The sequence below is a fragment of the Sinocyclocheilus grahami genome, unplaced genomic scaffold (assembly GCF_001515645.1).
Source record: "Sinocyclocheilus grahami isolate Dianchi unplaced genomic scaffold, SAMN03320097.WGS_v1.1 scaffold197.1, whole genome shotgun sequence".
NCBI lineage: Eukaryota > Metazoa > Chordata > Actinopteri > Cypriniformes > Cyprinidae > Sinocyclocheilus > Sinocyclocheilus grahami.
In genome coordinates this window covers 1,080,036-1,096,201 of record NW_015505376.1, presented here as the reverse complement: position 1 = coordinate 1,096,201, position 16,166 = coordinate 1,080,036, and the positions used below count along the sequence as shown (strand labels likewise).

Sequence of the window (16,166 nt, the reverse complement as noted above, 5' to 3'; positions counted from 1 at the left end):
GCAAGAAGGCCATAGTATGCATATAGATTGAGCTTGAGGCCCGTATATTGGTAAAACTCTGGAGTGTCTGTGACGGTAATGGGCATCTCTGTGAGGACTAACAGACAGTCTGACAAGCCTGGAGCTCAGGCTGGGGTTTAGAGGAGGAGCAGACAGACAGACAGACACACACACACACACACACACACACACACACACACACACACACACACACACAATATCCATACAAAACCTCTCTGACAGCTCCTGGAGGATGTGAATTCACACTGAAGCTGAGGTGTGAGCTCACCTTTTATGTTTGATAGGTATAAAAAAGCGAGTGAGAATGAAACCGCTATCCTTCCGACTCAGTTTTCACAATGAACTTGAGTTCTACTTTTCTTACTATTGTAATGTACTCATCTCAATACTTAGATTTTGTGTTTTAGTACACATATTCCTGCATTCCAGAGTGACAGAGTAACACACTTTGATTATGGAGTAACATTGATTTGGAGTTACCTGCTAGTAACATGCAAATATGTTTTCTGTAACCACTTGATATTGGACTAAGTAAAATAAGTAAACAAATAAAATTTGTTTTGAAAAGCACATTAAAAAGATTGTTTTTTAACAATCGTCTGTACAACCATTGTGAAAAAGAAGTGCACTTAATTCTATTGAATGCGCACTAGTAGTGTACTTCAAGTATTGAAACTATATTTAAAAAATCTGTACTTGCAGATAATATCAAATGAATGTGATAAAAGTTCACTTAACTGAAAGACAGCACAGTTTCATGGTTGTTTTCTAATGCACCTTTTGCACTGTCAAATTAAAACTTTTAAAGAACATTTTAAATATTTTTTTAATAACCTTATGAGATTAGATGTACATTGATGTGTTGACTAACATTTTTCAATTAGCTGCAATTAAGTGTCTGAAATCATTACATTCAGTTAAGTATATTCTTTAAGTATGTATACATTAAGTATACACACTTAAGTATATTCTTTTAAATTATATATTTTTTCCGTAATAAGTACTTGTTTTTTTTTTTAAAGTAAGGTAAAGGGTACATTTCACTTGGGTAACTTAACTGGATGTATTTTTCCATTTCTGGTGTTTTTTTTTGTTATAAATATTTGTTATTTTAGCACAACATGTGAGTTGCGATTTGTCAGGACTTTTCTTGCAACAAATGCAAAGTGGTCACGTATGTTCCTGACTGCCACTGAATGTGGTTTTAATAATCCAGTCACAAAACGCTGACCACCTGTGGTCTGATCACCTGACATGGATATTAATACCAGGTGCAAATGAGGTCAAAAAGTTAGTGATCGGTTCTGAAGTGTAAGAGAGAACATACAGACAGACCGATTTATAGAGACGCAGCTGAAGAGAGATGGAGTCCAACCTGCAATTTCTGTGTTTTGATCTCCTCCACCATAATGGCCAAGCACTTAGTGAAGTCTGTCAGATCCTGGTCTGGAGTTTCCATTAGCTTGCAGTTCTGGAGAAAAATAAGTAAAAGGGTTCAAGTTTTTATGGATGTACACTAACATTCAAAAGTTTGGGGTCAGTAAGATTTTCTTTCAGAAAAACCAAAACAAAACATTTATTCATCAAGGACCAATGAAATTGATCAAAGGTGACCGTAAAGACATTTATAATCATGTTACAAAAGATTTTTTTTTAAACTTTTTATTTCAAACAATCCCACAAAAATATTAAGAATTGTTTATACAGGGTGAATTCAGGTTAATTGGGACATTTTTTCCAAGTAATCTCAATGGCAAAAAGCATCAGTTACCTGAATTGACTCTTATTAATATATAAACATTAAGAACTGTTTATCATTGATAATAACAAGAAATAAAAGCTTTGCTATCACAGGAATAAATTACAAATATAAATATAGCTGCAAGCAGCGATGGCGGGCCCAAGCATTAGTTAATATTAAGTTCAAAACTAAAACATTATTAAAATTTAAAGTTTTATCTTTTAACATTAGTTAATACAATGTGAATTAACATGAACATTTTGATTAACTAACATTAACAATCATTAATAAATGCTGTAAAACATATTGTTCATTGATAGTTCTTGTCAGTTAATGCATTTACTAATGTTAACAAATGAGACATTATTGTAAAGTATTACCAAACCTTTAATTATTAATAAGCATTTTTAAAAATGATTTTATTGATCTATAAACATTTGTGAAATATTTTTTGCCTGCATTACAGCTTAGTCTTCATCTGTGAGCTTAACTGTTTTTCATTTTATGTCACTCCCCTGAGCATTTTACATATATGAATCTAGGCATGTTTCCTACGAATGACTTGTTCTCCATATGTAAAGTTTTGAAGAGTCTGGATAATGCACTTTAAAGATATAAGAAAATTCAGATGAATGTCATAGGTCAGTATCAAATGAGTGTCAAATTATTATTTGCAGCACAAAAATTTATGTCAATGCATTTGTATCTTTAGATCTTTTTAAATTGTAAGCAACATAATTATTAACCTAATTATATAAAATTATATTGTCAGTGCCCTACAAATTTACTATTTCTAGGACTTTTTGTCCCTAAAACTGACAGAAAAGGATAAGGACTAAGAGATTTCTTAAGCTGTAATGTTAAAAAAATTAAAAAAAAATTTCTGGTGATTAAAGAGATGTTTAAAAGTCTCTCTCTCTCTCACCCACCCCCACACTCAACACACACCCCCCCACCCCCCACACACATAGAGGAAGAGTGAGATCAGATGTCTGATAGTTTTTACATTTTCTGTTATCCATAGAGCTTTGTAAATTCATGAAACTGAGCATGTTTCCTCAGAATGACTTGTTCTCTGTATGTACAAAGTTTTGAAGTGTCCACATTCAAAGCAAAATAGCTGACTTCCTGTTGGTCGTAGCTGATGAGTGTAAATTAGAAAGTTGTCCGGCTTGATGAGGTCAATATATGTACTGAGTTTGGTGTCTGAAGCTAAAACTAACCCCCCAACTTTTGTCAAAAGGTGGCACTATAGAGCGCCTCCTCCACGCCCATTTATGTAGTTTTGCCAGTGTCTAACTATCATTAATACTGATGTGTGTGTCAAGTTTCATGAAATTCTAAGCATGTTATCTGCCTCAAAAACACAGGAAACAAATGTTAATGTTTGACACGTTGCCATGGCAACAGCATTTAAGATATCAATAACCCCTCAACAGTTTTACATCTGCCGTGTTTTGACATTATTCTGATGAAGTTTGAAGCAAATCAAGGAAAAATAAGATGCTGAATTCAAAGCATTTTGAAAATGATCGTAGATCCCCTGTGCCACGCCCGGGTCCCAGCCTCTGCGGGGATTCAATCCTTAGGGGATCAATAGGGCCCTGCGACTTAGTGGCTTGGGCCCTAAAAAAAAATCCTTAGGGGATCAATAGGGCTCTGCGCCTTAGTGGCTTGGGCCCTAAATATATTTTACAAATAGAAACATAATTTTAAATATATTAAAACAGTTTTTTAAGTTGCAATAATATTTCAGAATATTAACGTTTTAACTCTAATTTTAAGCACATAAATGCAGATTTGGTGAGCATTAAAGCATTAAAAAAGAAACATAAAAAAATCTTATTGCCCCTTAACTATTAGAAAGGTCTAAGTATAAAAGCTGTAATTGGTCATACATTTTATAGCAGGATGTTTGTGATCTAAAAAAAATATTTTTGGCTGAAAGTGGCACAATGTTTAGCAAAATTACTCCTATTAAATCTTTTTTGTTAATTACCACAACAAAATATTTCAATATTTCAGAATTTGATGTGACTGACAAAATCAGATCAAGTATTTGGATAAAAATGGGGTTAAAGGGGAAAACAACGGCCTCTTTAACCTAAAGTTTAGAAACTTTAAAGATGATGCACTATTAGAAATTGCCTTCTCCAAACAAGCACCTCCTTTCGCTTTTTGTCTGATCGCGCTGTGTATTTTGTAAATGGGATCTCTTGTTGTGTGAATTCTTTGAGTGTCAGGAAGGGCAGAGGTGAACGTCGCTCGAATCTATTCTCAGTTCCCTCCAATGGCTGCATATACATGGCCGTCGCAGGTGACTTCTCAGGTATCACAAAAATCTCGCACCCAAACGTCAGCCGAGAAGCTTGTTTCTGTTGCGGCTTGATCTTTCCTTTATTCTCCACAGAGCATCACTCTGGTTTTATTCCTTTTCAAACCCATTTAAATTCAGGCGTCATGCTCTGTCAAACTTCGGTTCCCCCAAAAGCTGCATACAATGGCTTAGGAATGACATAAAAATGCATGTATGCAGGATTATAACAATGCAAATAACCTCTGGTACTCATTACTTAGCAGATGGTTTTCATTCAAACTGATGTACAGTACACTAATTTCAGAGACAGTCCCGCAGGAGAAGAGTGCAGTTAAGTGCTTTGCTCAAGGGCACAGTGGAGGCCTCTCTGTAACACTTCACTTCACAGGTTCACCAGCTTTGTTAAGAGCTTTAGCCACCAGGCTGATACCACACCACACTGCACCTTTCCAGAATGACAGGAAGTCAGTGGCGTGAATCTGTGAAATACATGACTTGAGGAAGTGAGTGGCTGGGGGGTATGGTTGGAAAGGACAAAATATGAATCTCAATCAGAAAGTGTGTCAGCCCAAGTTTGTTTGCAAATAATTTGCATTAATATTTAACTTCTATTTATATCAGGACCAAAAAGTGCTTAAAATCAAACATTCATTAATAAAATCTAATTCATTCATATTGCAATGATCTTCATAGACCAAATATTATGCAAAGATATTAACATAAAACAGGCTAAATATGAAAACGGACAATTCTGGTTTTAAATGTCTATTTAGTTTTGATAGTTTCATGCTCTAGGTCAGTGGTTTTCAAGCTTTTTAATGTCAAGGACCCCTAAATGTGAAGCTTAAACATATAACCCCCAAATATGATGCTAAGATCCTAAATTACAAAGCAGATATGTATTTTAATGTACAAATACCCAATTATACTGTACGAAGAGTGCGAAATTAAAATACAACATGCTTCCAAAATGAAACAATCACCTTATTTGGTCTCATTATTAGCAAATTAATTTATTTAGCAAATTAAATTAATTTATGGAAATGTTTGGAGAAATTGTAAACTAAATCTCATGATTTCCAACCAGTCTCAAGATAGCAGAATGAAAATAATAATATCATTTTTTTGTGTTAAAAATTAGGAATTTTCATAATGATTTTTTATATTTTTATTTAATATATTAATGTATCACATTAACTTGGATAAAATTTTGTTAATGTTTTTTAAAGAAGTCTCTTCTGCTCATTAAGGCTGCATTTCCTTGATCAAACACACACACACACACACAAACAGTAATACTATTACAATATAAAATAACAGTTTTCTATTTTAATATACTTTAAAATATAATTTACTCCTGTCATGCAAAGCTGAATTTTCCGCATAATTACTCCAGTCTTCAGTGTCACATGATCCTTCAGAAATCATTCTATGCTGATTTGTTATCAATGTTGGAAACAGTTGTGCTGCTTAATATTTTTTGGAACCTGTGATACTTTTTTTCAGGATTCTTAATTTAAAAAAAATCTGAATAAAACATTTAAAATAACAGCATTTGTTCATAATTGAAATCTTTCTAACAATATAAGTCTTTACTATAATTTTTTTAATCAATTTAACACATTGCTGCAAAAGATTCTTTAAAAAAAAAAGGAAAAAAAATTTTTTATTCATCAAAGAATCCTAAAAAAGAAAAAAAAGGAAAAAATTAAGCAGCACAACTGTTTCCATTTCACAGGCCCCCAAACCACTTCCCTGGAACAACCTTTAATGCAAAAAATATAAATATGCAATTTTTATGGTATTTTTTATTATTGCATTGAGCATTTCAGCAACTACGTATAATGTATTAGAATATACCTGCAAAGCATTTTTGGATTGCCCCATGACCTTTAACTATAATAATTTTGCACAACAATTCAATACTCTAGCAATACAGATACCTTGGTTAAAAATAGGGAAAACGGAAGAATGTGCAAACATATGGACATAAAAGAAAGTAAGAGAGACATCACAAGAGAGTCCCAGAGAGAGTAAGCTTACCTTTTGTGTGTAAAATGCCTTGACCTCTGGCAGGATTGAATCAAAATCTCCATTTATGTAGTCTGGGAGAAAACTTCATGGGAAGAGAGAGAGAAACTGATGTGAGAGAGAGCGGGAGGAGAGGGTGATGGGTAAAAAGAGCACAATTTGTGCAGCCATCAGATCCTTTATTCATGTGAAATGAAGGTGCGTCTCTGACACGGGCCATGGAAAGCTTCAGTGACAGGACCCCACGAGAACCATTCAACGCCTGCCAGTCACAGCACTATCTATCCCCAGTCATGACAAAAGCGGCACAGACAGCCTCTTGACACAGTGAGGGTTTGAGAGAATTGATGCAGGCTGTGCCGTCACCGTATACCTCACACCAAACTCCTGCAACATAGATTTACGATATATATGGAGGCAATGACAAGATTTTCTTCGCTTAGATGGGCAGAGTATTCATTTTGAGAAAGGCAGATCATGTCGTGGCTTCTTTCGTTTTATTCCCTGAGAGCAGAAATGCATCGTGGGTATCGGTAGGCATTAAAGCATAAAGACTTGATGTTACGATTTCACGCTCTGCTGGGTGGTGCATGTAGCTGCTGAATGAGCAGAGATGCGCTGCCGAGCTGGTTTAAGAGTAACACTGCAGCGGATTACAGGAACGCTATCTTCATCTCACGGCTGAATCTGAGGCCCAATGAGGAGGAGAACACCGGCGTGCAAATATAGCTTTGTTACAAACAGGTTATGTGGGGAATAAAAGCCAATTCAATGTCACTAAATTTGCCAAGACAATCATCAATATTAGTAGCATTTGCATTTTAAAATTCATTGTTCTTTTTGTACTTTTAAGCAACAATTATTTCTGAAAAAAAGAAAATACAATTCTGCTGCCAAATGATGAAATCATTTCAATAACAAATTTCAGACAAACTTCTAAACAATTCAACATAAATGGAATCCAATCCTTTGACTAAATTATATGTTAAACAACAATACTAAGTAAGCAGTTTTTGCACTGTTTGAACTCACAAGAGTCATTAGTTCAGGAATCAGAGTACACTGGTCACATTGTTATCTTTTTGATTCACTAAAAAGAAATGACTCACAAGAATCATTCATCTGGGAATTGGACTGTTACGCAGTATGATATACCAAAACGAACAGACTCCCAAGAACAATTTATTCAGGAATCAGATTAGACTGGTTGCCCTATATTTTTTGATTCACTAAAAAGATCTGACTCACGAGAGTCATTCGCTTGGGAATCAGACTACACTGATCGCGCCATATGTGTTTGATTCACTAAGCAGAACCGATTTGTAGAGTCATTCTTTCGGGAATTAGAGTAAATTGGGCGCACTGTATGTTTTTTTATTAATTTAAGAGAACAGACTCAAAAGAACCATTCTTTCAAAAATCAGACTACTGCTGAATGCTTCTGATTCACTAAAAAGAAGAGTTGCTTTGTGGAGTCATTCATTCGGAAATCAGACTACACTGGTTGCACTGACTGTATCTGTTTGATTCACTAAAAAGAACTGACTCACAAGAGTCATTTGTTCAGGAATCAGAGTACACTGGTCACCCTGTATCTTTTTGATTCACTAAAAAGAAATGACTCACAAGAGTCATTCATCTGGGAATTGAACTACATTGGTTGTGCAGTATCTGTTTGATTCACCAAAAAGAACACACTCATAAGAGTAATTTGTCTAGGAATTAGACCCGACTGGTTGCTTTTTTTTTATTCACTAAAAAAGGAATTAGACTAGATTGGTTGCTTTGTTTTTTTAATAATTTTTTTTATTCACTAAAAAAATCTGACTCAAAAGAGTAATTTGTTTAGGAATTGAACTACACTGGTTGTACTGTATCTTTTTGATTCACTAAAAAGAACTGACTCACAAGAGTTATTCATCTGGGAATTGGACTACACTGGTTGTGCAGTATCACCAAAAAGAACACTCACATGAGTAATTTGTTCAGGAAATAGACTAGACTGGTTGCCTTTTTATTTGATTCACTAAAAAGATCGGACTCGCAAGAGTTATTTGTTTAGGAATTGAACTACACTGTTTGTAAAGTATCTGTTTGATTCACTAAAAAGCATTGACTCACAAGAATCATTTGTTTGGGAATCAGACTACACTGGTCACACCGTATGTTTTTATTCATTTAAAATAGGCGGAAAATAACCATTCGTTCAGAAATCAGACTAGTCATGCTCTATGCGTTTGATTCTCACAAAACGAAGAGTCGCTTTGTAGAGTCACTGATTTGGAAATTGGACTACACTGGTTGCACTGACAGTGTCTCTTTGATTCACTAAACAGAACTCACAAGAGACATTTGTTTGGGAATCAGAGTACGCAGGTCACGTTGTATGTTTTTTTAATCTATTTAAATGAATGCACTGTTGTGCCATCACTATATAGTAAGTAGCTCATGAAACTCTGTCAGAGTATTTAAGTACTATACTCTGTCCATAACAGTGGAAAAACGAACATGGGAAAACCATTAATATAACCGTGAAATGTAGATCTACAAGTAATTAAGCATATTATATCATGTTAAGATTAAACATGGTTATATAATTTGTGCCCCTATGGATAATCCAGAATGCTTCTGGCTTTGATCCAGGGTTCAATGTGTGAGAAAAAGCAATTCAAACCAACAAACGGTTTTAAAGCTTCCTGTTGTGTCCTCTCCAACAGACTCCCAGTTAAACAGGAAACCATAAATAACCCTCAGCAGTGACAGTTCTGCAGCCACATTAAGGTGAAGCTAAATTAAACCTTTCCTTTTGACATTTTATCAGCAAAACAGCTCCTTCCCACCGCAAAGCTCAAATTGGAGGCAAAATACACCTCTTTTACATTCAAATTAAAGTGTCACTTAAAGTTAATCGTAATACAGGGACTATACCTCATTGGAAAAGAACTCGATTTGGACCGGCACAGAGAAAATTAGGATTAAGAATTGAAGTAATTCCAGAAGGTCAAGACCTAAGCCAGTGGGAGAGCCTGAGACCAGACACCCTGTCGCATCAGATGCTTCATTCATTTTGTCACAGCCCAAGGAGGCAAGACAGACAAACGAGATCACAGTTATCGCTCCGGCTTTCTTGTTTTTTCCTTGTTACACTCTAAAACAACATCAATGAGAATGTGGGGAGGTGAAAATTGGGCTCCCAAGTGACATTCAAGAACAAAACTACATGCAAATCCTTAAACGTCTTGTGTTTTGATGCGGCCTCTCTTTGCTAATAAACGATGTGACTGTTCATCGACAGGGGAACTTCATATTGGCTTCATTTCGTGCAGCACAAGTTTCGCTCTATTTTGTACGTCAATAAGCCCACTCAGGACTTAAATAACAGATCGCCTGCTTTATGCCTGGCAGTTTCACACACCCCTCAGAATATCAAGAGACCTCTTCAGCTGTTGCTTCATTACAGACAGTCTGGTGAAATCATAAAGCCGCCCCTCCTGAGTGGATCATCTGAACAGATGATCAGCTTTTGATTATGCCTCAGTGTTCATTTTCGACTCCTTGATAATCAGCAAAGGTCACACAAGTACTTCAGAATAACTACATCCGCACAACACGTACCGAGCTGGAGTACTGTACATTAATGTGCAACCATAGATACGTACCCTGCGTCCGAATATGCATACTTTACTTCCCTGCTACAAATGCATATTTGTGCTAATGATGTCACAAGTCCCTGATTATACAACCTCAACAACTGCACACTTCATGTGGTTTTTTAAAAACTTTTTTAAGCGTCATTACTTATTTCATACTGTATGTGACACAGAAATCATTTACACAAAGAAGTCTTAAAGGAATGTTAAAAAACGGCAATTTAACTGTAAAACAGTTCTGTAGTAGTAAATTACATACATTACAAGTGAACTATAAGAGTATAATAAAATTTTATAAAAGTGCAGAGTATGGCTGCTTCTAGATATGGTGTGAAATAATAAATTACTGTCTGAAAAGACTTTACATCTTTAACATTCATTGTATAAATTGATATTTTATGATGCAAATGCATCATTCGAAACCTGCTACTGTGCTTTCATTAGGGTTCATTGTCAATATAATAATATGTAGGTCTCTTAATTATATAGAAATCTCTTATGCTCACCCAGACTGCATTTATTTGTTTTAAATTAATTTAATAATTTTAAATGTAACCATTTTCTATTTGAAAACATTTTAAAATGTAATTTATTCCTGTGATGGCTATTTTCGGCACTACTCCAGTGTCAAATCATCTTTCAGATATCATTATAATACGCTCATTTCTTATGAATGCGGAAAACATGTGTGCTGCTTAATATTATCTGATCACTGCGATACATTTTTTACAATTCTTTGATGAATAGAAAGTTGAAAAGAAGAGAAAAAAGGGTACAAAAATCAGTCTTTACTGTCACTTTTGATCAATTTAATGCATTCTTGCTGAATAAAAGTTTTAATTTATTTCAGAAAAAAAATCTTACTGACCCCAAACTTTTGAACAGTAATATAATATAATATATAAAAAGTTCTCACTTGTCTCTCTCTGACTTCAACAGTAGATGTTTTAAAATAAATGTATTTATATATTAATCTAACAGTTAATAAAAATCTGAACACTGGAAGATTACCCAGAGAGCAATCGGTGTTGATAATTCTAGTCTGGGACTAGAAAACTGTTCCATAATAATGGCCGATGCCATCTGCAAATGGCAGAATAAAGCATAGTATGTTTCATGAGCTCTAAGCAATAGCGTGTTCACTGCTTCAGTTCAAAAAAAGCTGAGCTTTCTAAACTAATCAAAGTGCTGGGAAAGGTCAATGCGGTAATTACATTTAAGGCACTGTGAGATAATAACAGGATATGTCTTGATCTGGGCACCAGCTCCTCTGACGATTTCTCTCCCTGTCAGCTCCTGTTTGCACAGGAAGATTAAAAATGAATAATCACTGTGGATGCATGTAATTAGGCAAGGCCAGAGGTCTACCAGACATATGAAATGTGTTCCCATCCTGCATCAAAAAGACTTCTGGGAATGTGCAGTCACTGGTCTAAACGAATCAGCTTTTGCTCACAAATGAGTATAAAACAACAACCAGATGCCACAATGTGCAGCCTGATTTGCAAGTATCATTAGATACACATTGTAAGTTTTGGTCAACTCAATTTTCAATTAAAGGGATAGTTCACACAAAAACTAAAAATCTGCCATCACTTATGCATGCTCATGTCAAGATAATGAAAGCAAATGAGGACTGGAATGGTCAAGCTCTCAAATGACAAAGAAGAATCATAAAAGTACCACATTAGTGTTTCAAATGACTTATGTGCCACATTTCAAGTCTTCTGGTCATATGATATCTCTTGTAAGAAACAGATCACATTTAAAGTTGTTATTCATTGATATTCCTTTCTTCCAGTGAGTTGGTAACACTGGCAAATGATCATTGAGTCAGTGAGTTAAACTTGACAACTCAATCAGCTCTATTAATGAACAAATCGCAGACCATATTTAGTGAACCGGATCAACCGATTCATTAAAATATCTGAATCATTCAAACCAGTTTTATGGACCGGATCAACTGATTTGCTTAAAGATTTGAATCATTCAGTTTTTGTGAACTAAAGCAAGCAATTAATAAATAGATCTAAATCATTCAGAGCATTCTTTTGAACTGAATCAAAGAATGCTCTGAATGATTTAGAAAAAAAAAACAAATTATTCAGATCAGCTTAGATCAACTAATTAATTACAAACATCTGAATCATTCAAACTGAAATCAATGCTTTTATTAACTAGATCAACTAATTCACTTAAGGATCTTAATCGTTCAGATTAGTTTGAGAACTGAATAAAGCAATTAATTAAAAAGATATGAATCATTCAGACCATTTAAAACAAAAAATGAAATTGACCGAATCATTCGACAAATTTGAATTATTAAGACCAGTTTTGTGAACTGAATCAACCAATTCATTGAAAAGATTTGAATCATTCAGATTGGTTTTGTGAACTTGATTAATCGATTCATTAAAAATATCTGATTTATTTATATAGTTAAGGAATGACATGAGGATAAGTAGATGACAGAAATTTTATTTTGGCCTGAACAATCCCCTTTAATTCCTTCAAAAATGTGAATTCCTTCATTTCATCTAAGGAGAACCAAAAAAGCACTGCATCTGTTGATGATATTCATTTCCAAATATGGAATATTTTGCTTGTTGTTCTACTCGCAGAATTAATTTCCAGCGAGTAGATATTCCCTAATGACACCGCATATGGCTAACTGTCTGGAGAAGGCTTCCATACTCTCTTCTGGCAGCTCTGAATAAAATCTACAGATGACAACAAAAGCATATGGAGTAAAGCAATGACAGGTACAAGAGAATTGATGGATGTGACATGGAACAGGGCCTGCTGTATGTGTGCATTCAAAAGATATTGTTTATTTTTTGGAATGTCCTTTGAGGTGTCTTTGGCAGTGCTGCTGCAAGCTGATAAGCTCAAAACAACAGGCTTCTGACGATCGCAGCTGAAACATACTTTACTGGCAGTGCGCTGAATGGATCATTAGCTCCCTACGAAGGCATTCTCACTCTCTTAAATATGCCTGCCGTCACAATAAACCAGCTGTTTTGAAGCAGCAGCTTAATCTATTGTACGTAGCTTAATACATATCAATTTTATCTTCTCATTTGCTGTGTCTTCAATCTTATTTAAATCCATAAAATGTTATTTTACTGGCTCAAGCTTCATAACAACAATATCATGCTTATTCATTTCAGATTTAAAGAAGTGCACAAGAAGTGTATTGCATGTTTTCAGTAATTAAAAGATATTAACGATCATTGTGATGTCATAAAAAGACAGTGGCTTTAGTTTTAGAGCACTGACACCCTGTGGTAACACAATAACGTCTCGGTTACGTATGTAACCCTCGTTCCCTGAAGGAGGGAACAGAGACGTCACGTCGGAGGACCGACGAATTGGGATCTCGCTTAGAGGGACCAATCTACTTCGAGTGTAAACTAAACGAGCCAATGCACATTGGCATGCGATTATTGCATCCAGCTGCTGCTGATCACAGCGTGAGTATAAGTAGGCAGCAGATGCAGCCCATATTCAGGTTTTCGCTGATGAGCCGAGCCGGTGACCCGGCCGCTCAGCGGTGGCACAGGAGCTGTGGCGACGGGACGTGACGTCTCCGTTCCCTCCTTCAGGGAACGAGGGTTACATACGTAACCGAGACGTTCCCTCTCAGTCGGTCACTCTCAGGAGCAAAGTCTTCATCAAAAGGAACTCCACCTCAACCGTCTGCAAAGGCTCAAATGGGCCCTGCTGTAGTGCCGTGAGCACTAGAGTCAGATCCCAAGAGGGTATAGAGGGGGGCCATGGAGAATTTAACCTTCTCGCCCCCTTAAGGAACCTGACGACCAGGTCATGCTTCCCCAGCGACCTCCTTCTACGGGGTCGTGGTTAGCAGCGATTGCAGCGACATAAATTTTAAGGGTGGAGGGAGACAGCCTTCACTCCAACACTTGCTGCAAAAAGGACAGCACAACTCAGATCGGGCATCTTCAGGGGTCTCCTCGGCCTGAGAAGAACAACACTCAACGAACAGGTTCCACTTCAAGTGTAGGCTCTCGCTGAAGTGATGGTGTCAACTACCTCTTGGGGTAGGCCACTCAGAACCTCTGCGTCCCATCCAGGGACTTTCTGGACATGAAGTTTCCAGAGGTCTGGACGCGGGTGCCAAAGGGTCTTATAAAAAGCTACTTATACTCACGCTGTGATCAGCAGCAGCTGGATGCAATAATCGCATGCCAATGTGCATTGGCTCGTTTAGTTTACCCTCGTAGATTGGTCCCTCTAAGCGAGATCCCAATTCGTCGGTCCTCCGACGTGACGTCGAGAGTGACCGACTGAAAGGGAACGTATGTTTACCAGCCACTGCATTCTCACATCAATTTATGTTGGATTAAAACTTCAAGTTCCATTGAGTTTGGAAAATTCTGTACACAGTAATCATCAGAATATCTCTTCTCATGTCTCTGAAAATGTCCGGATTTTAAAATCATAGCATGGACTTTCGTTTAAATACGCGTTTAAGTCAACTAGATGATTACAGCATATTGAAAATACACATAACCGGAAATAACCGAGCTGTATTATTTCAAAACGGAAGTGTGCCACGAGGCTCAGTGCATGTGGTCCATTATAAGTCTTACAATTTGTTTTTTAAATCCCACAAAATTGGTCCCATTCACTTCCATACAGTAAATGACCTGTAATCTTTAATGTTTGCTTTTTTCTAAATGACGAACAGGGGTGACTGAAAATAATAATAATAATAATGATTTTTATTTGCAATAATCTACATTATACTACAAATGCTGTCAACTGACCTTAACTTGTATTACACCTGGAACATTCCATTATCAAAAGATAAACACTGTCTCAAAATTCATGATATTTCCAAATAAAAAGGAACCAAAGGTATCAAAATAGTCTATACAACTCATACACTATATTTCAGTGTGTTCACCGCACAGAGATGTCACATAGCTTCAGAATTCATCTCTGAATATAAGTCACAGCAACCACTTTTATTGTGTTTTTTTTGGAGCTTAACAACTAGAAATAATTTTTTAGCTGCCAAAATAACAAAATGGGAGTTTGGAATGCCATGAGTGTGAGTAAATAATTACAAAATTTTCATTTTAAAATAAACAAATGCACCAGTATGTGTTAAGTCCCATCACTCAGTTGTGATTTCGGTGCTTGGAGAGTCTGAGACTCAGCGTTATTTTTAGGTTGTAGAACAAAAAGGCACCCAAACAAAAGAAAACAATTGTAAACGGCTCTGGAGGGGAGAGAAGTACCCAATTTAGAGGCCTGAAGATGAATCTGGCCTGTCAGGCACTGACAAAAGGTGATGGATTAGGAGTTAAGTCCTCTGAAAGCACTCTGGCAAGCGGGATACTCCTGAGGCCTCCTACAAGTCCAGCCGTTCTGGGAATGAACATGTGCAATGACACCAGAACCTTGACATCTCCAGATCCATCTCTGCCCTCCGAGTCAATCGTGATGGGAGCCAAAATAGGGTTCTCACCTCTCGCGACGACCCTCCGTGAGCCGGTACAGATGATTGGCACCTCCGTCTGCACATGCTCGGATCTTGGCTGAAATGGCAGGAAAGAAACAGGAGGTGCTTAGATGAATCCTTGATCGGCTTCATTACAACTCAGATCTCGCCGTAAAGATGAGTGAAGAGATAAATATCATTGAAATCACATTATACGGTTATACGTTTGAAGTCATTTTCGAGCCCATCTCGGTAACTGCTGACATGCTGAAATAAAAACAAATAGATTATTCTAGATCATGGCCTGGCTGACAGTAATGGCTCCCTCGTGCCTTTCGCGAAAGCACTAATCATTTCAGGATGAAGGTCATTCTGTCCTGTCAGGATCATCATCGATTCTGATAAGCATGGTGAGCCTTGTCATTTTCAAGGTAAGGCCAATGGGAAGCTAAATCCAGTTAAACAGGCCACTGGTTTTGACGAGATATGACAGTCAAATCTACATAATGAATTTTGATCGGCACTGTATGTAATACTACATGTACTATATCATATAATGATGTCTTTAGGAATGCCCCTTATATGAATATTTTTTATATAAAAATATATAAAATTCTAAAACTAATTTTAATATGTCTATACAATAAACTTTATATGTATTATTTAAATAAATATAAAAAATTAACTATAAACTATAAATAACTAATAAATAAATATCCAATAACTCCCTAAAATTATGAAAAAATATAACACGTGTATTTATTTAGCAATACATATAAGTTTTTGTATTGTTATAATATATAATTATTATTTATAATTATACAAGAAATAGAATATATATATATATAATTAATATAGTAAATATGAAAACAAACTTTATATGAATTGCATAAACAAACAAATAAATAAATAAATAACTTTCTAAAATTATGAAAA

At 35.9% G+C, this 16,166-nt stretch overlaps 1 protein-coding gene across 1 annotated transcript in view; it reads right to left on the bottom strand.

The window, feature by feature from the left end:
• Positions 1–16,166, bottom strand: part of tpk1 (thiamin pyrophosphokinase 1) — a 70,098-nt gene that overhangs the window by 36,537 nt on the left and 17,395 nt on the right. Inside the window, exons 4-6 of the mRNA XM_016285452.1 lie at positions 15,258–15,327; positions 6,123–6,195; positions 1,397–1,492 (exon numbers count right to left, since the gene is read on the bottom strand). Of these exons, the coding sequence (XP_016140938.1) occupies positions 1,397–1,492; positions 6,123–6,195; positions 15,258–15,327 (239 nt within the window). The remainder of the gene's footprint in view (positions 1–1,396; positions 1,493–6,122; positions 6,196–15,257; positions 15,328–16,166) is intronic.